The sequence below is a fragment of the Hippoglossus stenolepis genome, chromosome 1, assembly GCF_022539355.2.
Source record: "Hippoglossus stenolepis isolate QCI-W04-F060 chromosome 1, HSTE1.2, whole genome shotgun sequence".
Classification (NCBI taxonomy): Eukaryota; Metazoa; Chordata; class Actinopteri; order Pleuronectiformes; family Pleuronectidae; genus Hippoglossus; species Hippoglossus stenolepis.
The window spans coordinates 16269723-16294780 of record NC_061483.1 but is presented as its reverse complement, the minus strand read 5'-3'; the positions used below and the strand labels follow the sequence as shown (position 1 = coordinate 16294780).

Here is a 25058-nt window from a genome sequence, read left to right as displayed (position 1 = left end):
CTACTTTGCCTTAATTTGTTATAGTCATGGATACAATTCAAACATCCCAAATACTTGCCATTTAACTCTGTTTATCTGGAGGTTGTTTATGAATGCTTTTTGACAAATGACCATTAAAAAAAACAATTCATAAATCTGAAATAAGATTTTACCTGTTCACCACTTTTATTTGTGGATTCTTCAATTCAGAAAATAAGGTTTTGTTTTAGGTTATATGGTTACTTTCTTTCATTGGAATGACAGCATACACTGAAACATTTTTTTATGTTGAATTTACTCAGTGTTCTTGTGTCAAGTGGCTGCACAAAATAAATGTATCTAAATCAAGAGTTTCAGTAATTTAAAGTTCATTTATAAATATATGTATGGTTCAGTTGCACATTAAAAGCTATTAAATAAGCAAGATCGAAACATGCAACATTTACAAGGAGACAGGATCCTTCTTTTCAGCGTAGTAATCATACAAAAATGGATCATACTGAAATAACCAGCAGTAGAAAATGTTGCTGCAGTATTTGTTTGAAATGTGACTATATATGATCATCTGGAGACTGTGTGTGTGTGTGTGTGTGTGTGTGTGTGTGTGTGTGTGTGTGTGTGTGTGTGTGTGTGTGTGTGTGTGTGTGTGTGTGTGTGTGTGTGTGTGTGTGTGTGTGTGTGTGTGTTGACAAGGGCCCTTCTTGCTTTGGGCTATCACACAGGCTGCGTGCCCCTGGTCTGTCAGCCCAGCTAGTTCACAGGACTGCAGCACCCATCACACACCGCACTGTAATGGATTTAATGAGGGGATGAGCGGTGGATGACATACACACAGAAACGCACAGTTGTGCATTAGCACACAGTGCAGTCTCTCGCTGTATCTGCTGGGTGGTGGTGATTGAGGTTTGCCGAGAGGCGCGGCTGCTTTCCTGAAAGATGGACGACCCTGTGATGTCACCTCTTTGGGAGATGGAGGCACACAGGTTAATGAAAGTGAACGCTGCACTGTCACACGGGGAGACTAAATTCTTCTCTTTCTCTCTCTTTTTTTATTGCAATCCTTATCTCCCAGGATGGATGACCCATTCTGCCTTTCTGCTTTGAGGTCACCTTTCTATCAGCTGCCAGCAGGGGGAGCTTTGCCCCCCATGCATCCCTCTGTTCACATGCACCTGCAAGGGGTCCGCTACCCTGGAGATTTCACACACCCTTCAATGTCAGCACTGCAGTCTGAGAGGTAAAGGCCCCCGCACTCACACATACAACAACATGTTTAGATATCAGCTGTGATTATGAATATCTAAATTTAATTTCTAATTTAACGTCCATCCTCTTTCTGCTTGTGTTTCCCCTGACCACTGCTTTTTTTATAGGCTTCAGCTGGAGGATGAGCTGCGGCATAGAGAGAGGGACCGCGAACGGGAGCGCGAAAAGGAAAGAGAGCGTGAGGCGGAGAGAGAGAAGGAGCGGGAGAGAGAACGAGAGAGAGAGCGGGAGAAGGAGCTGGAGAGGGAGAGGGAGAGAGAGCGGGAGCGAGAAAGGGATCGTGAGAGGGAACGGGAGAAGGAGAGAGAAAGGGAGAAGGAGCTGGAGAGGCAGAAGGAGAGAGCGCTGAGGGAGAAGGAGCTGCTGGCATCCAAGGCCATGGAGAGCCACTATCTGGCTGAGCTCCACGCCATCAGGGGGCAGGAAGACCGAACCAAGCCTGAGAGACTCACCCCTAATCGGGCTGGTATGTGTCTGGCTTCCCCTGTAGCTTCGATTCACTTCGATTAGATAAGATTACCCTTTATTGTCAGTCTCTTCTGAAAATTGTCTTGCATCCCAAGACTTCCATTTCCTTACATAAATACAAACGTATAATAACAGAACAGAACAAAAATAAAACGCATGTACACTTGTCCACAAATTAATTAATGGAAAGAAAATGAATCTGCAGCAATTGCTGCAGGTTAATAATGTATAGATATAATCTGAAACAATTCTTCATTAAAATATCTAAAAACAACTAGACCTAGGTTATATATTTTGTTGACTTGTGTACTTACATTATCCAAAATGTTCAGACCAGGAAAATGTTTTATTCAATGTAACTTTTAATTGCATCATATCTTTAAAAACAGACTAATAGCCAGTCATCTGTTTTTTCCTTCCTCTGAAAACATTATCTGATCTGTGAAAATGTCTTACTCTCCGATGAAAGTTTTGGGATTTGGACTGTTGGTCACTTAGAAGTCTTGGTTATCCACACTTACGATGGGCATTTCTAACTATTTTCTATCATTTTATACAAACCCATGCACTGATGAGATGAGAAAATAAGCTTCAAATGAAAATAATTGGTTGGAGCCCTTTAATAACCAAGTGTCTGACCTTTCTCCCTCTCTCTGCAGATAAAACCAAAGAGCCCGCCCTCCCCGCTCCCAAACCCGTCCCGCCAGGACTCCACTCTTCAATGGTTCAATCGCATCATCCCGTCCCCGGTTTAATCTCAGGCCACGGACTCTTCATGGGACCCGGCGCTGTCGGGACGGGGCTCTCGGCCGCGCTGCTCGCTCAGAGGAACAACGAGGAGGAGAGGTGGTTGGCGCGGCAACGTAAGCTGCGGCAGGAGAAGGAGGATCGTCAGTACCAGGTGTCTGAGTTTCGTCAGCAGGTTCTGGAGCAGCACTTGGACTTGGGCCGGCCGGCTGACGCAGCAGATCACAGGACAGACGCACACAGGTGAGACAGACAGCAATGTGCAGATATTTCAAACCTACTTAGATTTAATAAATCATACGATGCAGAAGCATTTATTCCCGGTTGCAGTTGATAGAGACAAGCTGCATTAAAAAGGTATTCATGATTTCAGTGCACACCTTATTTTTGGGGTGTTCGTCTGTCCCTGCTCGCCTGATGGGGACAGTTGTGCTATTGTTTTGAAGCCTCAGAAGCTGGCAGGCTTTAGAAGTTTGTTTTCAGGCAGGGCTGAAAAAAAAAAGATAAACCCTGTCAGAAGCATCACATCTACTCTATTTCTGTCCTTGCTACCTTCCAGGCCTGACACGTAGGAAAACAGGCAGCTATGTTTAGATGTCGACGTAGGGTCCTGATGAGTGCTGTACCATGAGAAGTGGGCAGCGGTTTAATACAGGCAGCGAGTACGACGGCTAAGATACACAAAGGCTAATTCTTAGCTAATCCTCTCAACCCTGCACGGCCTAAGCCCCCGACTTACCCTGCTTTGTTACTGTGACTGTGTTTGTGTTGTTGTGTGCGATTTAGGAGTGAGGTTGTGGTTAATGCTGAACTCGGAGGACGACAACACACACACACACGCACGTCTGCTATCAGTAACCCTTTGGTATAATCACAGAATCACAGCTCATGCAGAATCTCTCTGCAGATTTCGGATAACACACGCATTTGCTGACACACACACACGTATGAAACGCAAACACAAACGGGAAGCACAGATAATTTGACTGGTCATGCAGCTTGCACTCATGCCAGGTTTCATTTGGAAAGATGCTCCAGACATTACCTATCAGCCATCTGCTTTTCCCTCTTCCTCACTTTCGCTTCTTCTTCTTCTTCTTCTTTTTAGCCACCATACCTTTTCTCCTCTTCAATCTCGTTCTCCCTCTAGATTTATTCTTCTTCTCTCTAATATAATTAAATGTCATTCCTTTCTAACAATCCATCATTCTCCTCTCCACTCCAATGTAAGTCCTTTACTTCTCTGCCTGTCTGTCTGTCAGGAAAACATTTCTCCTGGCCCTTCTGAACTTTCTCGCCTTTCCTCTCTCTCCCTCTCTCTCTGTGTGTGTGTGTGTATGTATGTATGTATGTATGTATGTGTGTGTGTGTGTGTGCCACACTTCAAGGGCCTAACAGATCAAACCAGGCCTGTATATCTGGAGGACAGTGTGTGCCTTGGCCACATCCTCACTCTGCTCTGGGCTACTCTGTCTGGGCTTGATAACACTGCTTTGCACAGACACCCACACCCACACACTTACTCACAGGGTGTGTGTCATTGCATAGAATGTGTGATTGGGAAACACTATTTCTCAACACATTGTGCTCTATGTCTAACAGCTATGCACCATCCCTGTTCCATTGTATCTCCACAGATCCATAACAAATCACCATGAACCAGGAAGCCGGGACCTGCACGCTCACTTAGGTGCCCCTCCTCCCCTCATCTCCCCCAAACCTCCACAACCACCACGCGAACACCACCCTCCACCTCCCACCACCCTGTGGAACCCCGCATCTCTCATAGAAACGACCTCAGATTCCAGACGTAACCACGAGCCCTCAGGGATGGGACACTACGAGCTCAGTCGGCTACCCCCGGGGCCCTCCAAATTTGAGGACGTAGCCCGTAGGAGAGACGGGGGAGCAATGGAGAAGTACACCCAAATGAGAGGTCCTCCGGGCCTGACGGAGCCCAGCACATTCCTTGCTGATCTGGAGAAATCCACGCAGTCTTTCTTCAGCCAGCAGAGGTCATCGCTGTCGCTGTCCAGCCAGTACGAACTGGAGGGAGCTGTGAAAGGCAACGCTGGACAAAAGAGCTTCCAGGGACACCCAGGGCTCAGTAGACACGGACAAGGGCTAGGACTAATCGCTGGGTCAGGGATGGGACAGGTAGCTACACTGGGAATGGGCCCAGACACAATGCTGATCTACGATGAGTACCTTCAGCAGCACCGAAGGCCAATCAGCAAGCTGGACCTGGAGGAGAAGAGGAGAAGGGAGGCGAGAGAGAAAGGTAAAATAGGTCTATTGTTACCTACCCTCAGCACACGCTAGTCACGGAATGTTTAATGTGATGAATCAACTTTTTAGAAAATTTAAGTGCAGTATCAGTAAATGCGTCTGTGTCTGCTGCAGGTTATTACTATGAGCTGGATGACTCGTATGATGAGAGTGATGAAGAGGAGGTGAAAGCCCATCTCAGGAGAGTGGCAGAGCAGCCCCCACTCAAACTGGATGACTCCAGCGAGGTAAAGCACACCTGCCGACACACACGTCTCCTGTGCCTTCCGTGATGGAAGCACACACAAGCACTCGTGATAAAACATTGCAGTAAGGTGATGTTTTTTCTTTTTGCTTCTCTGAGCAGAAAGTGGACTTTCTGGGAGTGTTTGGCCTGACCACAGCGGGCCGGCGGGACGAGCTGGTGCAGCAGAAGAGACGGAAGAGGAGGAGGATGCTCAGGGAGCGCAGCCCCTCTCCACCTGCATCGCAATCGAAACGCACTCCTCCTCCCCCCCAACTCAGCACGCGCTTCACCCCGGAGGAGATGGACCAAGCGCCGGAGCTGGAGGATAAGAAGCGGTTCCTCACCATGTTCAAACTGTCCCATGTCACTGTGCAGCAGAGAAAAGGTAAAAGGGAGTTTATAGTGACGTATACATGAAGCAACACAAATTGTTTTTTCCCAAAATCCCCAAAACATCCCAAAAACATGTTCCAGTCTCTTCCGTCTTGTGATCTCTGGTGTCACGTGCAGCAGAAATTTGTTCTACAATTGGCTAAAACTTCTGGACCTGCAACCTTAAAAGATTCTCCCTCTCCTGATGATCACAGCAGCTCCATTTGCAACATCACATCCGATTTGGACGATAGACAAAGATATACAAATTTAACTCAACATTAGAATCACTAAAACATTTCCAGTCCCTTCAACGTACAGCACATCTGTGCTTAAGTTAAACGTTGTTGTACCGAGGAATATTTCTGGTTCGACGGTTACAGTTTCCCTTCACTTTTCAGGTCCTGGTTGGGGTCAGAGACGATAGTGTTGCTTTCTAGCCGTTTTGTTGTTTCAGGAGCCACATTAGTTAGTGTAATAATGAACCGTTTGTGAAGATGCCTCTTAGCTACTCTTAATTAAATAAACCGCATCTTACTTACTGTTTAAGTAATGAGTTGGTGTGCTTTGATTGATCTTGATAAATACTAAACAATAATAATAATAAAAACATTGTCTTTAGGAATTGCATAGCATTGTTTCAGCAAGGTGACTACAAACCACTACCTCATAGGACTGACCTGGTGCCTGTTACATTCCACTCAGCATTACTCCATTACTCATATCCTGTCTCTGTTTTTGACTTTTTTATTTCAGCAAAGAAAGACTGATCACATGATCAGAATCAGAAATACTTTATTGATACCAGGGGGAAATTGTGTTTGTTACAATTGCTCCATGCAAGAGTAGAAATATAAGCATATAAAGATTAAAAAATATAAAATAAAATAAAATATGAAATATATACAATATGTGCGTTCTTTCTGCTTTTAGAGAGCAGCCTCCTCCGTCAGCTCTATAGCTTCCTGATTCTGCACTTCAGGGCTCTGCCTGTGTCATGTTGTCATTAACATGTTGACTCAAGCTTTGAAAAAAAAAAGAAGCATAGAGGGTGTAGCATGTGTTAAGCAATGTATGTGTAATTCAATACTTTACATTGCCTTAAAAAGGTTGAGGTGGTGTCAAGCATGCAGCTACACACACACACACACACACACTTCACTGATGAGGAATTGGGAGCAGCAGCAGTGTGTTTCGTTACCATCTAAACCTTCTTGATTTACTGTTTGCTGCCTACAGAGGGCAGTGCACAGACTTACAAACATGCCACTAGGAAGCATCACTGCTTATGGAATTGTTAGATACATGCAGACAGGACTTATGCTACAAAGGTTTTACACATTGTTCTTTATCTCTGTCTCTCAGATAATGAAAATGTGGTGGAGCTGCTTCAGTCCATTAAAGAAAAGAGTGTACCCCTTGATACCATCATACATGCCACTCATCCACTGTGTAAGAGCCCCTCAGCTCAGATCACAGGTGAGACACTTACTAAGGAACATAAACATGCACACTTGCTCAAGTAGTCTATTGGGTTAGAGGTTTATTCAGTTGTATAGGAGATGCATCTAAGGAACAACAGTTTCTAATAGCAACGTTTGTAGGTAATGTAGATCTTGACCTCATCTTGACTCAACATGTGTTCAAATGATTGCAGATTCTGCCTGTGCCCAGCCTCCCTCTGAATCAGAGGACCACAACAACGTCAGACCACACAGCCCCTCCTCGCATTGCCCAGCGTCCCCCAGTGGCCACCCGAAACCCCTCGGGGACACATTAAGACCAAAGGAACCCCCTTCTCCAGCTGTCTACCCAGACAAGGCCCGGGGGCCCAGCGAAGCACCGATCTCTAAGAGGAGCTCCAGTCTGCTCAACAGCTTGCGGCCCGCGCTCCCCCACCAGGCGAAAGAGGGCCATCACAGCATCAACGGACGCACCAAACCCTGGGACAGCTTCACCCCGGAAGAATTTGCTCAGCAATTCCATGATTCTGTGCTTCAGTCCACTCAGAAGGCGCTGCAGAAACACAAAGGTAAGAAATATGTTTGCAAAGGTGACTAATGAGCAGCAGAATGATACTGAGGTGCAACCTCCAGGTCTGCCAGTATCTACTGTTATGTTTTAAAGTACAACACGTAATTCATAAACAGCAGATTTGTTCTCTGATTTCTCTGTTTCTGATTAAAATAAAGAGAATTTTCTTTTAGGGTCGATTGAATCAAAATTTAGAGCTTCAAATAATTATTTTCATTGTTGATTATGTTTTAAATATGTCCTTAAGGCTATAACTTGCAATTATTTTGATCATTAATCAATCTCTTTATAAATTAATAGATTCACAATTTTCTGTATCAAATGTACAAAAACATGTCTCCACAAAGAAAAGGCTTCTGCATGATAAATGGCTTAAACAATCAATATATTTTAAAAATTGTCTGTTTTGTTGTCTCTTGATAGTAGTTTTCTGTATTAAATATATAAAAAAGGATAAATCCATTCCTCTCTGCCATCTTGTCCTCTAGGTGGAGCCCCAGGGATGTCGGAGTCGTCCCACCTCCAGGAGTCGTCAGTTCACTACAACATTCCAGAGCTGCAGAGCGCCCCTGGCCGACCGCCGCCGCCGCCACCGCCACACTCACAGGCTCACTCCAATGCACATCCATTTCCACATCCGCTCTCGCACTCTCACCTTCAACCCAATGGGCAGCACTTCTCAGTGCCGCTGCAGCGGGAGGCGCCGGGGGCGAGAGAAGGCCCCTCTGGTCCAGAGGACTCTGAGGAAGAGGAGGATGAGGAGGAAGAGGAGCCTCCTGCCTCCAAGTGGCGGGGAATTGAATCTATATTTGAAGCTTATCAGGAATATGTAGAAGGTAAGCAGCCACACTGAATATGCAGTGATTGTACTAACTCTGCTGCTGCTGTAAAAACCTCAGGCCTTGTTTTCTCCATAAAACTGATCACATCACTTTGCACTTCATGAATTAGTGCTTCTCTTTGTTACTTATGTTTCTGAGATCAATTCATTCTAATGGTTTACATTGCTTTCACAACAGTAAATATAACTGGAGACTAAATACACAAAATTGTAACATTGTAACATTTAATTCATAAAAAAAAATATTTATAAAAAGCTTAAACACTGGTAAACAATACCAAAGAAGACTAAAGATTTTCAGGTTGTTGTAGCATTCTCTTGTCACTAGAGGGTGGTATTTATCCTTTCCACACAGCTCAGTTATGTCCAAATATATTTAATTCTATTTAATCTTTATTTAATCAGAGATTCTCATTGAGATTAAGATTTATTTTCTATGAGAGAATTGTGTCGTCTTGGTCTTTTTGATTGTTTCTTTTTCCTCAATTATTCAACTCAAGAACCAAGGAATTATGAAAAACGGTTACGAGAGTCAATAAAAAATATCAGATAGTAAAACTTCTGATTCAGGGGCAGTTTGTAGTTCATCTCATTTTACTGGTGCGGAGTTCCTGAAACATGTTTTTCCAATGTTCATTCCTGCAACTCAGGGATGTTTAAGTAGTTATTGGACTGTGCACTGTTGATACTAGATTTAAATGAGAGAGGAGATTTTAAAAAGAATAACACAAGATCCTGTTTCTTCTCGACTGTGGGAGTGCACTACGATACACAGTGTTGAAGTGCTGAGTGATGATGAGGCAGCATGATAATAAGGAATGTCATCATAGTCAGCAGCAGACATGATCATTACTGCACAGTAGTTTTTCAGTTGGATGAAGACAGACTTCCTTTAATCCTCTACAAGAAGTGTCTAAGAATGATTTAATCAAGTGTTGAATGTGAGTCTTGAATATTAGTCTACTTGTAAACACAGTATTTTACAATTCAACAGGAGCATTTAAGGATTTAATGGCAGGATTTTCAGAGATACTTGTGGAGGTGGAAAAAAAACCATGTACTTAAACTAGTAACTGATGTGAGATGTATAATCATGGAAAATAATGGATTTTTTCACAATATGTATATAAGTCAAGGACAGAGACCATCTTTAAGAAAAATGGATTTGATCTGTAACATAGTCACTGTTGTCACTGTTCAATATATTCAGTCTGCTGCAGACCCTTTTTACTGTCTTCATTTCTTTATAGTTCTCTAACCCCTGTTGTGTTTTTTCTTTTTCCTCTAGAGCAAAGTCTGGAGCGGCAAGTGTTGCAGAGCCAGTGTCGAAGACTAGAAGCTCACAACTACAACCTCAGTCTGACTGCTGAGCAGCTGTCTCATAGCATGGGGGTAAGTCACACACACACACACACACACACACACCACCCACAACCACCACCCCCACACCCCCACTGCTAGTGTGAGTCTGTGACTTCTAATGTTTGCTTTTTGGATTGTCTATGTGCATGCACAACATGCACAGAGTGAACAAAATAGCTCAACAACTACAAAGCTACTAACTGAAGTAACTACACCACTGGCAAGTCATTGATTGAATGTTGATTTGCAGCATAGCAGGACGATTTCTGCACATTAATAGAAGGTGCTGCTCTGTAATGTAGAATGAAATCATATATATATATTATCATATGTATAATCCTAGAACTAGAGGCTTTAACTGTTTAAAAATACATACATGCAATTCTTTATTATTCAATTACTTTTTTCATTGTTGTATATCTGAAATCCCATCCTCATTCTTGTTGGTTTCTTTGTAAATCTTATGTTTCCCTTATTCCCTTTCTTCCTCTGTGGTTGTGCAGGAGCTGATGTCCCAGAGACAGAAGTTGGCATTGGAGCGGGAGAAGTTACAAACAGAGCTGGAGCACTTCAGGAAGTGTTTAACGCTGCCACAGACACACTGGCCAAGAGGCGGCCATTACAAAGGCTACCCTCCCAGGTGACCCCGACACGCCGACCTGATGGCTCCCGGGCCGCGGCCACCTCCCTTTTCAGACTTGACACCCAGAGTTTATTTTTCATAGCCTGGTCCGCGTGGCTCTGCAGAGGAGAGCGTGGCAGGCTAGATAAGATGAATGAATGAATGGACAGAGTGAATGGATTGATGAATGCACAGGAGACGGGAACGTTCAGTGAAGGGCAGGCAGTCTTTGGATTGTGGCCAGCCAGGGCCTGCGCCACAAGCCACCAACCGTGTGCCAATGTAGCCAACCCCCTGAGATCAGCGTGAGTTCCGGGGCAGGAGTACCTGAAGCTCAACACAAACACACACATGCACCTGCTTCTCACACACTCTTCGGTCCCTGCGGCTCTATTGTTCAGTCCATGCCTCCCTCACTGCCACATCTACAGACAATCCTGCCAATGAGGGAGCAGCTGCCCAAGGAGGGGTGTCGTCAACAGACTCCAAAAATCTCCAAACGAAGGCTCCTGGCCAGTCGGGACGGATTTTCATCACAGCGGCCACATGAGTTTTTGAACTGGAAATGCACTTACGAATAAAACGCTGAAGAACTACCTGGTGGTACTGTGTTACAACAAAGAACTGCTCAACATTAGGGAAGAACTTAGAAAAATGCACATTTTTTTGGAAAGAATTAAGGAAATGTTTTATTTCGAAATAGAAAATTTGAGAATTAAGAATTTTAAAAGGTGCTTCAGCCTTGTATTGTATATAATATGAAGACTTAAAAAGAATTTTGTATGTTTTTATTACTTTAATCATTGTTCTTTTAAAAGAAAGCCTGCCATTTTTATATGTTTATGCTTTTTTGGGTTGGAAAAAGAAAAGCCTTGCTTTTAGTGTTTGTACTGCTGCTGGCCAGAACAGCTCATTCTGAGACATTTAGCAGAGTGAGAGCAAACAGGATACACGCCTCCTCTTCTCGTTACTCTCTCCTGGCTCTACGCAGCCCAGACCCAGCCACAGCCGGACCCCCGAGCTCAGAGAAGCTCAGTCAGAGGTCCTGAGACTTGGCTCCTGCCCTGTTACACCCCTCCCCCCCTCCCACCTCCTTCACAGCAACATGTCTCTGTTTTAATCACCGTTTCAACAGCTCCTCCTGTCGGCTTCACTGCTGCTGACATTATCTCCACATACACAACTCGAGATCCAGTGACACCTTAAGCTTTTCACTCACTCGTTTAGTTTCTAAAGACATGAAGAGTCTCTTTAAGCAGCCGCCTGATGAAAACTGGTTCTTGATGCTTTCTCTTAATGTCCGACCTTCATTTCGACGTAATGTAGCATTGGACTGAAACATGAGGGTTTGCATAATGTTCCGCCTTTTAAGATCAAGCCCTTAACGTCATGACAGGATATAGTGCCAAAATAAAAATAAAAAAATTAAATCGTAGCATCTCGGATTTTTGATTTAAAACGGAGTTGAAATTAGGTAGCCAAACATTCAAACCAGAACGGCCATCTTCCACTTCATCACACGCCTCCTTCCCGCATATCCCCCATTTTTTAGGACCCTCGCTACCCAAAGTTGCCAACAAGTTACAAATAAACTGGAAATCACAAAGTCAATTCAAACTGGGTTTTTCCTAGTACACATATAAACAGAAAGGTTTGATTTACCTGGTCTCTGTACCTGTTTACAACCCGTCTGCCCTCCTCCTGACTCTGCTCGTTTCACACTGACACCCTGTCCGATAACTCGTGTCCCCTCACCTCATGGTCCTATGTGGGATCGTAAACCCAAGAGCTCATCTACTCCGGGTATAGATTATAAATTTTTGGTGGTGGGATAAGAGATTTCATCTTTTTAAAGTAAAAAAGAATTTGAAAATGTGCATAAAGCTAACTTATAAAAGACTAAAGCACAATTAGTTACTACTTAAGACTTACCCCATACTTAAAATATAGGATTTACAAGTGCCTCAAGAATTTGGGAGCATGTGAATGAGTCGCAGTCCTCATGGACATTTTACACATAAAATTATAGATTAGGGACATTTCATATTGTCTTTGTCTCCTTTCAGATATGTGCATGTCAACGGGTACAGAATCCCTTTATCCAAAAGCTTCTCCAAGAATCAATTTTATCATAACACATTTTTTTATGAATGAGGCCTCAGAGGAACAGAGGGATACGGTATAATCTGTCATTTTTACAGAGCAGAAAAGAGCCGAGAGCGCAGCCCACCAGTTAATGAAGGAGCACGCACACTGAGGGAAGCAGCCAATCAGCTGGGGAGGACGGTGCTGTACAGCGAGCCCCGCTTACCCAGCATCCCCTGTGTCTCCAACCCACGCACGCCCATGCAATAGCCCCCTTACTCAGTGGAGGATGTCTAGATGCTGTGAAATCCTGTTTTTAAAATGTACTTGTTTGAATTCATTGTAATGTAATATATTCTTTGTTGAATGTAGTAATTAGGTATTTATGAATATATGGCTGTGATTTCAGACAAAAAAGAAAATAAAATATTTCAAAAATGTTAAATACCAACCTTTGTCTGTTTGTGGGTGCTGGTAGAGTTATTTAACAATTTCACAGAGGGCGAGAAAAACAAATCACACGTGCTGCATAAATTAAAAAGCAAAGATTCCTGGACATTTTCATAAATAGGTTAACTTTGAACTTAAACATAACCCTGATCTTATCTAGCCCCTGGTTTTAGATTGAAATACATCGATCATGGGTTAGAACTATATTTATGTGGTTGTCCGTCCAACTTAAGACGTTCACTTACCCTCCACTTATGCACTAACCTCAAACTGGAGTTGGTTTGAGGATGATGCACTGTCTTCTAGATATTTACACAGGATCACGTAAAGAGGCAAATTTCTCAACTAGGACTTGAACTAGTATTCTTAAAAAGAAATGATTGCCATGTATACTAAACAAAATATACGAGAAACATATCCACACACAAACATACAATTATACTTGCACAAAATAAAAAATAGAAGAGAATAAAGAAGAGCATATACAGTTCACCACTTCACGTACACATTAAAACGTTTATTTTGTTACATTTTGAAACAAATGCAAGGTGGTTGTTTTAACTACTGACATTAAATTAAATAAGCACATTGCAAACAACAGACGCATATAAAGCTTATATGCTTGTCAATATTTACAGATGGATGCGTTTCCCTTGAGAAGTGTAACCCCTTAAAAAAAAAAAACAGGGGAAAACTCTTCTCCTTTCTTCTTAATAAATCCACAGGTCCAAGGCTTTGTCCCCAGCTGTCCCACATCATGGGGACAATATTCAAACAATACCCAAACTTCAGCAAGATTTCAACTAGTGGATCAATAGTCATTTAACTGTCCTTTACTGGAACCAGGTTGCATATTGGAACGTAGCTTGTACATAAAGTTAAGAGAGTCGAGGAAAAACGATCGAATGGTGTTGATCTCCATCAGAGTCAGGTTGTCCAGCTACAGAGGGAAGGACGCAGAGAGAGTCAGGAGACAATGTTAGTTTTTTGACAAGCAAAGGTCAAATATTACATTTATTCTCTAATGACTGTGATGAATGTTTGAGCTCATGTCCTCCTGCTGTTAATATCACAGTGAATCAGAGGAAATAAATAATAAAAATAAGAGGAAAATCACAAATATTTTTAGACAATCGCTCAGATTAAGAAAGAATGAAAGCGTTCCAAGGTTCAACTTAACCTAATGAATGTTCAGAGCTGTTTGTCACTTGAAGACGCCCTGAGAAGTGCTTAGATCTATCTTGACCATTAAATGACTGTTGAACAGATTCCATGTGTGTATCTAGCTCGGTTACAAATATCCAAGCACAATTTTTTTTAATATCAGTGATTCACAGGTTGATTATTCATGCAATTAATTGTTTAGTCTTTTACATGTCAGAAAAAAGGCCTTTTCCCAAAGCAACATTTTCATATTGCTTGGTTCTTAGACCAAAATCCCCAAACCAAAACATTAAGACGTTAATGTCTTCCACAGCCGAGGAAGAAAACCAGCAAATATTTTTGCTTGAATGATTAATCAATTAGATTTATGTTGTCAACTAATCAGTTATTTGACAGGTTTTTTTTCAGTTCTACAATATCGTACTAAGTTATAATGTTATTGGAACTGTGTAACTTAAGTGAAAGGTACAGAGCATGCCTCTTGTGGTCAGTGGTACCTTGGCATGAGCCTCCTGCTGACTGATGAAGCTGTCTGCGGACAGGCGGAGTTTGGCAATGCGCGTGTCCCAGATGTCTTTGACCAGCGTGCGGATCTCATCTGCCTTAGGGATGTTATCTGACGCGCTGCAGAAACATACAAACCATTACCTGAGCTCGAGCGACAAATACAAGGATGATAATGGATGTTACTCAAGTTTCTACGACTCACTGGTTCAGCAGCAGTTTGGTCAGCTCCATGTAGTACGGACTAGGAACAGGAGTGAAAGTTTCCTCTTTCCTCTCAAGTTCTCGTATCTCCTCCAGTTTCTCTGCACATTGGAGCAGAGCATCAACAGCAGGCAGGTCCCAAACAGAAAAACCATGAACCAACTCACCACATGAAGCAAATATGTATAAAAAAGTGTTTTCCTCAAGTGTTTTTAATCTTCCCTCTCTGTATTGATGGATTTGAATTGCAAAGGACAGGTAACGAAGGAAAGGTCAGAAATCATTGAAGGACAATGATATTTTTCTATCAACAATCCAATGAAATCAGTCACCAATGAAAGCATCATCCTAACAAAAGCCTGGTATAACATATGCCTCTGTGCTATAGTGTCCTATCGTTTCCCAAAGGCTAAAAAAAATAAAGGATGCACTATTTCCTGTTTGGGATATATAGGAAATAAGAAATATATAGCATAACACCAGCCCTATCCTCTAAATCTATAAAACTACCAGCTCCACACTCAGTAATCCAACAATTTACATAATATCAATATTAACATTGACTTTAGGGAAATAATCTTACTGAACTGCCTATGAGTGATTCTGAAAAATAATCCCTAATCCTATTTTTATTACAAATCATCCCATGTCTAGTGCAAACAGAGAAAATATAGTCCCAGTCAATGCATTTTTTATGTATTTAGGGATTTACTTCTGGACAGATGATGTTTATGTGGAAGTGTCTAAAAGTTGTGGAGAGGCAGGAAAATATGTATCCTCTTAAATCTCTGCAAAAACACAAGTGATAATAAAAACTTATTTTGTGTGGTAAAAAAATTAACTAAAACAAACACTGACTGGAACATCATAGTAGTAAGTTTTATAATAGTATAAGTATATTAACAGGGTAACTGATTCTTAATGTAATTAGCTGGAACCCTTTGCTTTGGAAGCCACGTCAAACACCTGCATTCACTGTGTATGCACATGTAGATTATTACTTGTGTATTTTCAACTCTTACCAACATCCATCCACTCAGGAGGAACGATTCTGCACTTCTGTCTCTGTTTGAGGTTGAGAGCCAACCACACAGGGACATCCACTGGCAGCCCGGGGTTGAAGGGGCCCAGGTCCCCCTGAAGACACAGGGACACACGTTACTGAGCAGAAAGGTTCCAGTTCACTCACTCACTCACACACACACACACACACACACACACACACACACACACACACACACACACACAAGCTCCTGACTCCATCTTCACCAACACACAAGCTGTGTATAGTGGACCTGTGGGGTTGTAGCTTCATGTATGATTACAACACTGTGCTGCAAGGTACATATAAAAACAAGCCATTAACAGATGGTTCGGTTTGGTTTACGCTTTGTTGAACCGTGTCAAATAACGTGCTAACAAACACAACGCATGTCCTTACCCCGATCAGATAGATCTTGTCCAGACTGAAGTTTGGAATGATCTTCACCGTCTCTTTCTCCGAGAGGAACTCCACCTCTGCGGGATCCATCACGTCCGTGTGTTTTTACTGTTTCACACAAACTTCACCACAACACTGAGAAACGTTCCCGCGCTGCGAGACACCCGGAAGCACGGCGTCGTCAACAACCGGAAGTGAGATGTCGTCAAAAAGTGAGCGGCGTTCAACGCGCTTTTACAATTTATTTCAGTGTCTCACTTTGTGTTTGTAATCCCGTCTACACTGGGAATCTATTTTCTACATTAATTACAGTTTAAAGGCTGTTTGTTAAGGAACCGGTTGCCCTTGACAACACTGCCCGCTCCTTAAATGGTCTGGCCCGGAAAGTCAAGGTGGGTCATGTGATAGTAAAACAGTTGCATGTAAAAACCGCTAGGTGGCACATATTGACCAAGTAATGAAGAGCATTGCAACGTTGATTCTATAAAACAATAAGTGAGGGTTTTTAGACAGTATTAGTTATTCACACGTGGATATATATTTTCCATATAGTTTGCACTGTTATGTAGAAGAGTGTGTGAGACTGATGGGAGAATTCATCCTTCACTGTGGGTGTCATACCACATTTACACCATAAAAACAATCATTCGGGCTCTCAGAATATAAAGTTAAATGTTGCAGCTGAACACCCCCCACATCACCCTCCCCTTCCAAACATGACAACCTGTGGTAGCCTTCAGTTGTCATAAAAACTCAAAAGATGTTTAGTTTGTCCAGTCTGGGCTACTGTAAAAAACATGGCTGCCTCCGCAGAGAGGACGCGCTCCCGATGTAAATATAAAGTATTTAAATATAAAGGGCCCATTCTAGGGCAAAGAAAACAAACATTTGTACAATTTTGATAATTGCACACAAACGAAATGATCACTAGGATTATTTTATATTCAGTTTCTGCCAATAGATCCCTTTTACTTAAATCCCACACAGTTAACCTTTAAGTACTGTTGATGGAAAATAGAAAACTAATATTACAAATTTAGAAGTATCTGTATTTATATACACTATTGTGTAAGTAGGATTCATGTTGTAGATGGTCAATGTGAAGGCAGTTTTTAATACTTAATATATTCTTCTGTGGTTTAATTTGTATCATCGCATTTAATAAAGTAATTGTATGTTATGGACCATTGCTGTATACAAAGTCTTTTTAAAAAGTAATGTTTCCTACTGAAATTTAGTCCATGTACCAAGTTTTAGTGTTGTTTTGAAATATATATAGAGTCGCTAACTGTCTTTTTGTAATTAACCTCATTAGTTGGTGATCAATGAGTTTTAAATTTACAAGATTACAATTGTACATTTGTATCCTCTGTGCATGAGACTACAGTTTAAGTTGTGTTGAGCAGTCAGTTTTTTCATTGGAATATCAGGCCAGCTGTATTCTCTGATTACAACGTACATGTATCACATCATTCATGTATCAGTTGACACAGCAGCAAAAGCCTTAACTTAATCCTGGTCAAGCTATTTTATGCTATAAAAAAATAAACCAAACATGTTTTCAAACTTGTATCAACATTAGTGTCAAGGCAGTGGTCAAATACATCAAACAAAATGATTTACTTAATGACATAAACTCAACAAAGACTTTTATAATTTCCACAAAAAAAGTTTCATTATACATTCAGTTTATAAAGTCCCTGTAAAAATGTGATTTCAACAGTAATTTAATAAGTAATTATCTCTTTCTAGTTCATTCAAATAGTAATGTACTTCTTTAATAGATGAATTTAAAGTGGTCAATTAAGTATAAATTATATTACTATATCTAATTCTTAAGACAGCCAACAACAAAAATGCACACATCCCTGAGATCTGATTCAGTGGAGCTGTGAGCTAATCTTCAAAGCAACAATCAATCAATTTGATAATATTTCACTGAGACTGATGTTCTGAGACATGCATTATAGAAATGTTTGCATTAATGATTTAAAACTCAAATATCTTAAATCAACAACCTTCTGTTAGTGCTGGTGCATCCAGAGTGACTCCAGCTGCCATGTTACTTCAAGTCCAATAATACAAAACCTTAAACGATTCCTGGCTCTTTGTTTCTATGTAATCTATGTTTTTTCATTAGTTTATATTTTTTTTGTGATCAAATTTCACACAGACATCCTCAGACTACACTTTGACATGGGGATTTAGTTTAAGGTTTATAAAAAAAAATGAAAATTGAATAAAGAACATTGTCATTAATCTCATATCTCAGTAGTTAAATCATCTATTTCTTCGATAATTTAGGACTTAATCTCTACGGTTACTGTCCGTAAAATTTGAGAGGATAAATAGATCAAATAATCTAGAATTTAACTCTATGCGCATAACTATTAATAAACACAACAAAATGCATTAAGTTCCATTCAAAAACAGAATCTCCTTCCCCCACCTCAGCAGCACCTTGTAAAGGCGGACATATGCAAACAGTGCACATATGGTGCTTGCCCTTAAGAGATTTTGGCCAGACTGGTCAGGACTCCACATGTTCCCATCAGAGCTGGAACCTTCTGATGGAACAAAGACGACATGTTCAGCATTTATGTACATCTGTGCTACACAGCAAGTAGCATCATGCACGCTGAAATGGCAGCAATATTTGTGTGTGTGTGTGTCCAGGTTGCTGTTGACTGAGGGTCTTAGCAGAGATCCAGGACGGACTTGTTGATCACAGGGTTGGTCCAGTCGTTCCTGAGATCATCCAAATGATTATCAAAGTCAATCAGAGTTTCGTAGGACCTGCCCTCTAACAGTGCAGATGTGATCTTCTGTGCTTCGCTCCAGTCCTCAAAAGTTTCACTGGAAGAAAGATGAAAAATCTGTTTGGAAATTGACACCGAAAAAGATTCCTACACAAGGTAACATACAAAGTTTTTACTAAATACAAAGAATGAATGAAAGAACACAGGAAACTTTGAAGTCAGAAGCACAAAGAGCATACAAGCCGGCAGTGAAAAAGTTCCCAGACACAGACACTTACGATGTCACTTCTCTGCTTTTCCACTTGTTTTCATGATGATCGTAGATGAGCACAATGGGCTCGAAACAGCTAATTGTTAATCTACTGCTGTCCACCTGAAAAAAAAAAAAAAAACAGAAAGAAGGGGTTTTGAGGCAACTATATGTTGGTTAAATAACTGTTATGTACCACCTTATAAGACCAGGCAAGTGTTTTGCTTGTTTTAGGGAACTCATTTACAAGTCATTTACTGTGTACATGGCCATTTATAGTAACACATTCTAGCACCTTACAGGCAGCCAATGAATGAATTTTGTCTGTACATTGTCATAATTTTGTAGAAACCTCAAAAACTTGCTTTTTGCATCCAACCCATTACACTGTGCATGATGCTTTTCGTAATGTCATTATTAGATGGTGATAAAGTAAAAAAAACAGCCAGTTTAAAAAAAAGTCTTGCTGCATGGAGGCACTAGTGAGAATCACCAAAACACCAAACTTGTGAGGAAGCTGTTTAAGAGCAGTCTGTTCAGTGCAAGAGCACAGCAGACTCATGTTTTCCCTCTCAGAATATTTGTACACAATGTCCATTCAATGATGCACTGCAGCTAGACATTTCATCTCTGATTGCTGAGCCACGTGCTTGTTGTGACAAATAACTTTTTCAGGTTTTCAAACTCTCTAGATATTTATAGGTACGAAAGAGATAAAAAAGCAGTGGCTGCCTGGGAGACAGAAACAGACATTACTTGAGGTAAATGGACAAAAACATGTAAAACCACCATTTTAGTCAATAAACACCAGTTGATATTTGCTATTACCATGACAATCGCTGCATCATGGAAGTTCTCACAAATCCTGGCAGCTACTTTCTCTGCTACTTGGTTAGGTCTGAAAGAGAGAGGATCGACACATTTATTAGTCCATCACATTTCAGGGGAGTTTGTGGCAAAGTTTTTAACTGGTTGTTTTCCTGAATCAGCTCGGTGTAAGTTTAGATCTGTTTTTCTGTACCTTGAATCCTTTGTGCGTTCGTTTGCTTGATAATATCCAGCAATGACATATTTGTTTTCTTTACACCAAGTATCGATCTGAAAGAGGAGGAGATGTGGAGCCAACATGAAGGACAGTAAAGACAAACATGATCAGACACCTACACTCAATTTGCAGTTGCACTGAAATAAAAACATTTGTTTACCAACTTAAAAAAACCCTTCAATGAATCAAGTTTGTTCAAATAAAAGTCAACCAGTTATAACACAAGTAATAACTTTAATTTGAAAAGTAAAAACTTTTTTAAAAATTATTCTGGGTGATTAGGTACATGTAGCTGAAATGACTAATCTAAAACTGCTCTGGATTAAAGTTATAGTGTGTAAGATTTAGGTAATCTATTGGCAGAAATTGAATATAAAATAATACTAGTGTTGTTTTCACTCAGTGTGTTTCACCTAAATTTAATGAAATGTAGTTTTCTTAAACCTAGAATGGGTCCTTTATATTTAAATACTTTGTATTTACATCGGGAGGGGGTCCTCTCTACGGAGGCCACCATGTTTTTTACCCTTTTGAGTTTTTAATGAAAACTCAAGGCTACCACAGGTTCTCTTTCATGTTTGGAGGGGGGTGAGGTGAGGGGTATTCAGCTGCAACATGCAACTGCACCACTAGATGTCACTAAATTCTACACACTGAACCTTTAAGAACAGTTATAATCTCTACATTTTGTCAAATCTACTTTAGGGAGCTGTTGACTCAACTTTATCATCCTTCTAGTGCTGATTCTTTATTTCTTGTATCAGCAGGTGATTTTGACATTTATTCATGTACAACCCAAAAAGTTGAATACAAAATAAAAGTGTCTCGTCTTGCATGACAGTTTGTAGTGTTGCAAGACTTCATTCATTTAAGACCGGTCTATCCAGTTCACTTGCAGCTGTGTGTATATTTAACTTGACGGACACTTACCAGTGTTAGAGCTACTTCCAGCATCGGAGCCAGAGCCAGGGTTCCGTGGAACAGCGGCACACAGTCCACACACAGGACCGTCTCCCCATGGCTGTCCTTCTTCCTCTCCTTGCTCTTCTCTGCCACCAGCAGCCCGTTCACAGCGCAGCACGGGTACTTGGCCGCATGCAGCAGCATTTTGCAGTACGCCTGGCTTGTCAGCTGAATGGGCATGTTCGTAAGACAATGTGCAGAATGGCTGATTAAGAGAAACACAAAGGACGGATCCTGCCGGAGAAGCAGCTGAGACGAGGCTACACGCAGAGGAGGGAGTGCTGCTGTTAGCTACCGTTGCTTAACATGCCCGGAGAAGACACCGCTTCCTGCCGCAACACGTGGTGGAAGCTGATCCTTGTAGCGTGAACACGAACGCGTTACAACCACACCTGTCTGCTTATACTCTTCTTTCTAAATGAAGGAGTCCCGGGATGTAACAGGAGGAGAGAAGCTAATCTATCTTCTGCTCTGCAGCCCCGGTGGTGCCGTAGACCAGAGTGGAGAGACGTAAAACGAGGTGAACTTCCCTCTCGCCGTAACTGTTTTTTCCCACCCGAGATGAGCGAAGATCCGCCCCCACACTGCCTCTGATTGGCGTACTGTCACAGCATCCTCTTACTGTAACCGATCACCGCGGGGTTTGTCTAAATTTAAACCAATCAGGGGCAAGGTAGAGCCGGGTCCTCGTCCATCTCGGGTGGGGGGGAGACAATTCAAGCGTCTGGCCTAGTTTGACCTCGTAAGTTGCGTATTTCCGCTGCCGGTCACAATCACACTTCCTTTTCGAGCATCAGCGGACGGAGCGAGGAAGAGAGAGTAGGTCGTTTTTATTTAACAACAGCAGCATCTTACTGAGCCGCTAGAAACGCACCGCACACCGACACCCACACACACAGGGACGTTACACACACGTTAAATGTAAGAGGAAGCGGTAGTTTTAACCGAATTGAGCAGAAATGTCCCGGTGACTTTGTCAGCGGGGAGCGGAACTAGGACGAGCTAAGTTACCGGTTAGCAGTCGTTAGCTTGTAGCATCATATTCCTGAAGGCAGGTGCACAGCGCAGACAGATAATATTATAATGGCGTATGGATGTGGTCTTGCTCGGTTGTCTAAGGTTGAATTTTACTCGAATGTCCCGGAGAAACCGTTGTTTCTGTGCTATTTTTTTCTCTGGTGCTGTGACCTTGTGTGTGCGGCTAACGCTAACGTTAGCTAACATCTCGGTGGATGCGCTGTCTCAACAGCAACAACTTGACTGACATGTTTACAGATAATACGATGTTTCTCATGTGTATGATGTGAACTCATTTAATTTGATATAGTGGTTTTAGACTGATAAATGTTAGAACGTACTAATTTATAAACAGCAGTTATTTATTTACCACTGTAGAAAGATGTTCCTAAAATCCTTATGTTTTCACGTCCCCTGATGAAACGGGATCATTTTTTATTCACGATGTTAGAAAAGTTCGGCTGTGAGATCAATAATATTTGTAGGGATTATGTGTAAACTAGCTGATAATATCTTTAATGAGTTTCTAAATGTCTGTCCTGTGACCTTTTCAGCAGAATGCTGGCCACCAGAGCGCTGAGTCTCGTCGGCAGACGTGCCCTCTCCACATCTGTCTGCCTACGAGGAGGACATGGTGAGTACCACTCGAGAGGACATTGGTCCTTTTCCATTTCTGGTGGGTGATATAACAACAGATCCTGCTTGCGTCTCATAGTCACTGTTTGTACTTTAGAAATGTGGACATTAATGATGACTGTAGTGTCACAGATGTAGGTATGATATTTTCTGGAAGCTGGTGACCTTTCAAAAGCACAGATAGTTTTTTAATCTCAAAAGGAAGAATCTAATGTTTTTTTGTCCATTCTTCAATGCGAGTCTGACTGGTGCTATAGAAACCACCTCATTTCCCTCTTTCACCCAGTATCTCACCATAGCTGTGTAGATTTGCCTCTCAAATTAGGTCAAAGAGTGGTCATATTTTGCACAAGTACTTTGAATGGAAGTGGTACCTCCTCTTTACTCTGGATAGTTACTGATTATTTTACAGTGAATTAATTAGAGAGTGCCAGACACATATTTAGTAATACTGTAATCTTTCTTTTAATATGTTGGAAATATTGAATGATATCATTTGTGTGAAAATTGGATACTAGGTCAGGCACAGGTGCCCAATCATCACACCTGCAAATTTCATTATGTCCCAGCAAAAGTGAACTTAATAAGTTGCTTTTGTGTTCTGCAGGTGTTGCTAAGATGGAGGACTACGCTATGCCTGCCTACTTTGACAGGCCAGATAACCCCCTCCCGGAAATCCGCTTTGTGCAGAGCCTGACTGAAGAGCAGCAGTCCCTGAAGGAGAAGGAGATGGGCTCCTGGGCTACACTCTCCAATGAGGAGAAGATTGCATGTAGGACTTGCTCTAATATTCACACTATTTAGTGGAACTGATTTTTATCTCTCTGTTTCTGTCACTTTATCAATTTTTGTACCACCTGGCTTTGTGTGTTTCTACTTGTTAGTGTACCGCATCAGCTTCAACCAGAGCTTTGCAGAGATGAATCAGGGATCAGCAGAGTGGAAGTCTGTGGTCGCAGGGCTGTTGTTCCTAACCGGCTTCACTGGGTTCGTTGTGCTCTGGCAGAGAAAATATGGTAAGTATGAGAAATATGGCTGAAAAACAGAGGAATGTGTTCTGAATCTGTGTTATTCTATTAACTAGGCTTATTGCTTGACATGTGTTATTTTCTGTCTGCAGTGTATGGACCAGTCCCACACACATTCGCACCTGAGTACAAAGAGAAGGAGCTGCAGAGGATGCTCGACATGAGAATCAACCCGATAGAGGGATTCTCTGCCAAGTGGGACTACGAAAACAAGGAGTGGAAGAAGTGAAGGACCAAGAGGATAATAACACATACTTGAAGACAAAGGCAGACCAACTCAATTCAAAATAATACTTATATTTCTGTATTTATCAATTGTCCACATACCTCAGATTGTGCATTTGGAAGACCTCTTCCTCTTAAGGTCGGTGTGTATTATAGAAATGAGAATAAAGGTAAAATTATAAAACATACTGTTGTGAGGAGTTTGACTTCTGCATTAATGTTTTTACATTAAATTAGTTTTTTATCAGTAATTTGGGGCAGTAGATTGAGGTCATTTGCTCTAATAGAAGAGACAACACAATATTACTTAATGCTTGTTATTTGAAAAATACTGTATTTTTGAATGGACTATATGACAGAATAATAGTATAGTGTTTGGTACCTTTAGCGCCCCAAAAAAGTATCCACAGCAGAACTAGCAGCTGTGCATCTTTTTAAAAGATGGTTATAAAGTTGCCACCTACTCAATCACCATCTTATGAACCAGTTAACCACTGAGGCTTTTGTGGCATTTGCAAAACTTGTATCTCAGGCTAGCAGCTAGTCCCTTATGTTTGTCTCCATAGGTTTAGTCATTTAAATTGTTCAAATTAACCACATACTACACAAACTAAGAACAATAACAATGGGCTTTGAAAAGAACCCATCCATGTATTTTGCCCATCAGTGTCCATCACTGACAAACACCTGAACAGACCTTCCCATGTAGGGATCTCAAGATGACTACATATCTATTTGGGTTTATATCAGTGATATTTCTTAGGGCCGATGAAGATTTAAGTTGATATTTTCTTTGTCAGTGATGAAAATATGTTTCAACAGTGCATTGACTTGAAAGCATAAATAAATGTATTTGCCGTAACAGTGGCAAATGCCATTTTAAACTGACAATAGACGAACATGTATGATGACACTTCTACTTCATGATAGACATTTGAACATGCGTTGGTGTCATGCGCTGTGATCTGACTCTGACGGTATTTCAACTCATTGAATCTTACTGTAAATTTCAGCTAGTGCATATACACAGGCAAGTTCCTATATCTGTCAGGAGGGGGCTCTATATACATTTGCAAACTTT

The 25058-nt window shown here is 41.4% G+C and overlaps 4 protein-coding genes across 6 annotated transcripts in view; 2 read left to right on the top strand and 2 right to left on the bottom strand.

Moving 5' to 3' along the window:
* The window catches only part of gse1b (Gse1 coiled-coil protein b), a 170740-nt gene extending 158004 nt beyond the window's left edge, over positions 1–12736 (top strand). The window contains exons 7-17 of one of the 2 annotated variants that reach the window (XM_035164496.2): positions 1052–1216; positions 1353–1711; positions 2373–2703; positions 4098–4741; positions 4864–4976; positions 5096–5360; positions 6713–6826; positions 7005–7379; positions 7870–8217; positions 9511–9614; positions 10088–12736. In XM_035164496.2, coding sequence (XP_035020387.2) covers positions 1052–1216; positions 1353–1711; positions 2373–2703; positions 4098–4741; positions 4864–4976; positions 5096–5360; positions 6713–6826; positions 7005–7379; positions 7870–8217; positions 9511–9614; positions 10088–10228 — 2959 coding nt within the window. In that variant the 3' untranslated portion in view covers positions 10229–12736. The remainder of the gene's footprint in view (positions 1–1051; positions 1217–1352; positions 1712–2372; positions 2704–4097; positions 4742–4863; positions 4977–5095; positions 5361–6712; positions 6827–7004; positions 7380–7869; positions 8218–9510; positions 9615–10087) is intronic. The other variant, XM_035164515.2, reaches the window with a different exon arrangement.
* Positions 12737–13237: 501 nt separating this feature from the next.
* Positions 13238–16251, bottom strand: gins2 (GINS complex subunit 2). Its single transcript, XM_035164528.2, has 5 exons — positions 16055–16251; positions 15636–15750; positions 14615–14714; positions 14403–14529; positions 13238–13681 (listed from the first exon to the last, which is right to left on the bottom strand). The coding sequence occupies exons 1-5, from the start codon at positions 16142–16144 to the stop codon at positions 13553–13555; spliced, it is 561 nt and encodes a 186-aa protein (XP_035020419.1). The 5' UTR covers positions 16145–16251; the 3' UTR covers positions 13238–13552.
* Positions 16252–17686: 1435 nt separating this feature from the next.
* emc8 (ER membrane protein complex subunit 8) lies at positions 17687–21599 on the bottom strand. Its single transcript, XM_035157402.2, has 5 exons — positions 21039–21599; positions 20085–20161; positions 19892–19961; positions 19092–19186; positions 17687–18910 (listed from the first exon to the last, which is right to left on the bottom strand). The coding sequence occupies exons 1-5, from the start codon at positions 21249–21251 to the stop codon at positions 18751–18753; spliced, it is 615 nt and encodes a 204-aa protein (XP_035013293.1). The 5' UTR covers positions 21252–21599; the 3' UTR covers positions 17687–18750.
* Positions 21600–21748: 149 nt separating this feature from the next.
* LOC118109935 lies at positions 21749–24163 on the top strand. Of its 2 annotated transcripts, none has more exons than XM_035157416.1 (5): positions 21749–21890; positions 22643–22722; positions 23332–23496; positions 23609–23740; positions 23845–24163. In XM_035157416.1, the coding sequence occupies exons 2-5, from the start codon at positions 22647–22649 to the stop codon at positions 23979–23981; spliced, it is 510 nt and encodes a 169-aa protein (XP_035013307.1). In that variant the 5' UTR covers positions 21749–21890; positions 22643–22646; the 3' UTR covers positions 23982–24163. The 2 variants fall into 2 exon arrangements, with proteins under 2 accessions (XP_035013307.1, XP_035013317.1); XM_035157426.1 differs by having other exon boundaries at positions 21810–21890; positions 22646–22722.
* The last annotated feature ends 895 nt before the right edge of the window (positions 24164–25058 follow it).

Bases quoted from the DNA above. Each gene is read 5' to 3' on its own strand.
- gins2 (XM_035164528.2), bottom strand. From the start codon at position 16,144: ATGGATCCCGCAGAGGTGGAGTTCCTCTCGGAGAAAGAGACGGTGAAG. The intron at 15,751-16,054 runs GTAAGGACATGC...CTGTGTCTTCAG, and splicing joins ACAAGATCTATCTGATCGGG to GGGGACCTGGGCCCCTTCAA. The intron at 14,715-15,635 runs GTAAGAGTTGAA...TCCAATGTGCAG, and splicing joins TCCTGAGTGGATGGATGTTG to AGAAACTGGAGGAGATACGA.
- emc8 (XM_035157402.2), bottom strand. From the start codon at position 21,251: ATGCCCATTCAGCTGACAAGCCAGGCGTACTGCAAAATGCTGCTGCAT. The intron at 20,162-21,038 runs GTAAGTGTCCGT...CTCCTCTTTCAG, and splicing joins TGGAAGTAGCTCTAACACTG to ATCGATACTTGGTGTAAAGA. The intron at 18,911-19,091 runs GTAAGTGTCTGT...TCTTTCTTCCAG, and splicing joins AAAAGCAGAGAAGTGACATC to TGAAACTTTTGAGGACTGGA.
- LOC118109935 (XM_035157416.1), top strand. From the start codon at position 22,647: ATGCTGGCCACCAGAGCGCTGAGTCTCGTCGGCAGACGTGCCCTCTCC. The intron at 22,723-23,331 runs GTGAGTACCACT...TGTGTTCTGCAG, and splicing joins CTGCCTACGAGGAGGACATG to GTGTTGCTAAGATGGAGGAC. The intron at 23,741-23,844 runs GTAAGTATGAGA...TTCTGTCTGCAG, and splicing joins GCTCTGGCAGAGAAAATATG to TGTATGGACCAGTCCCACAC.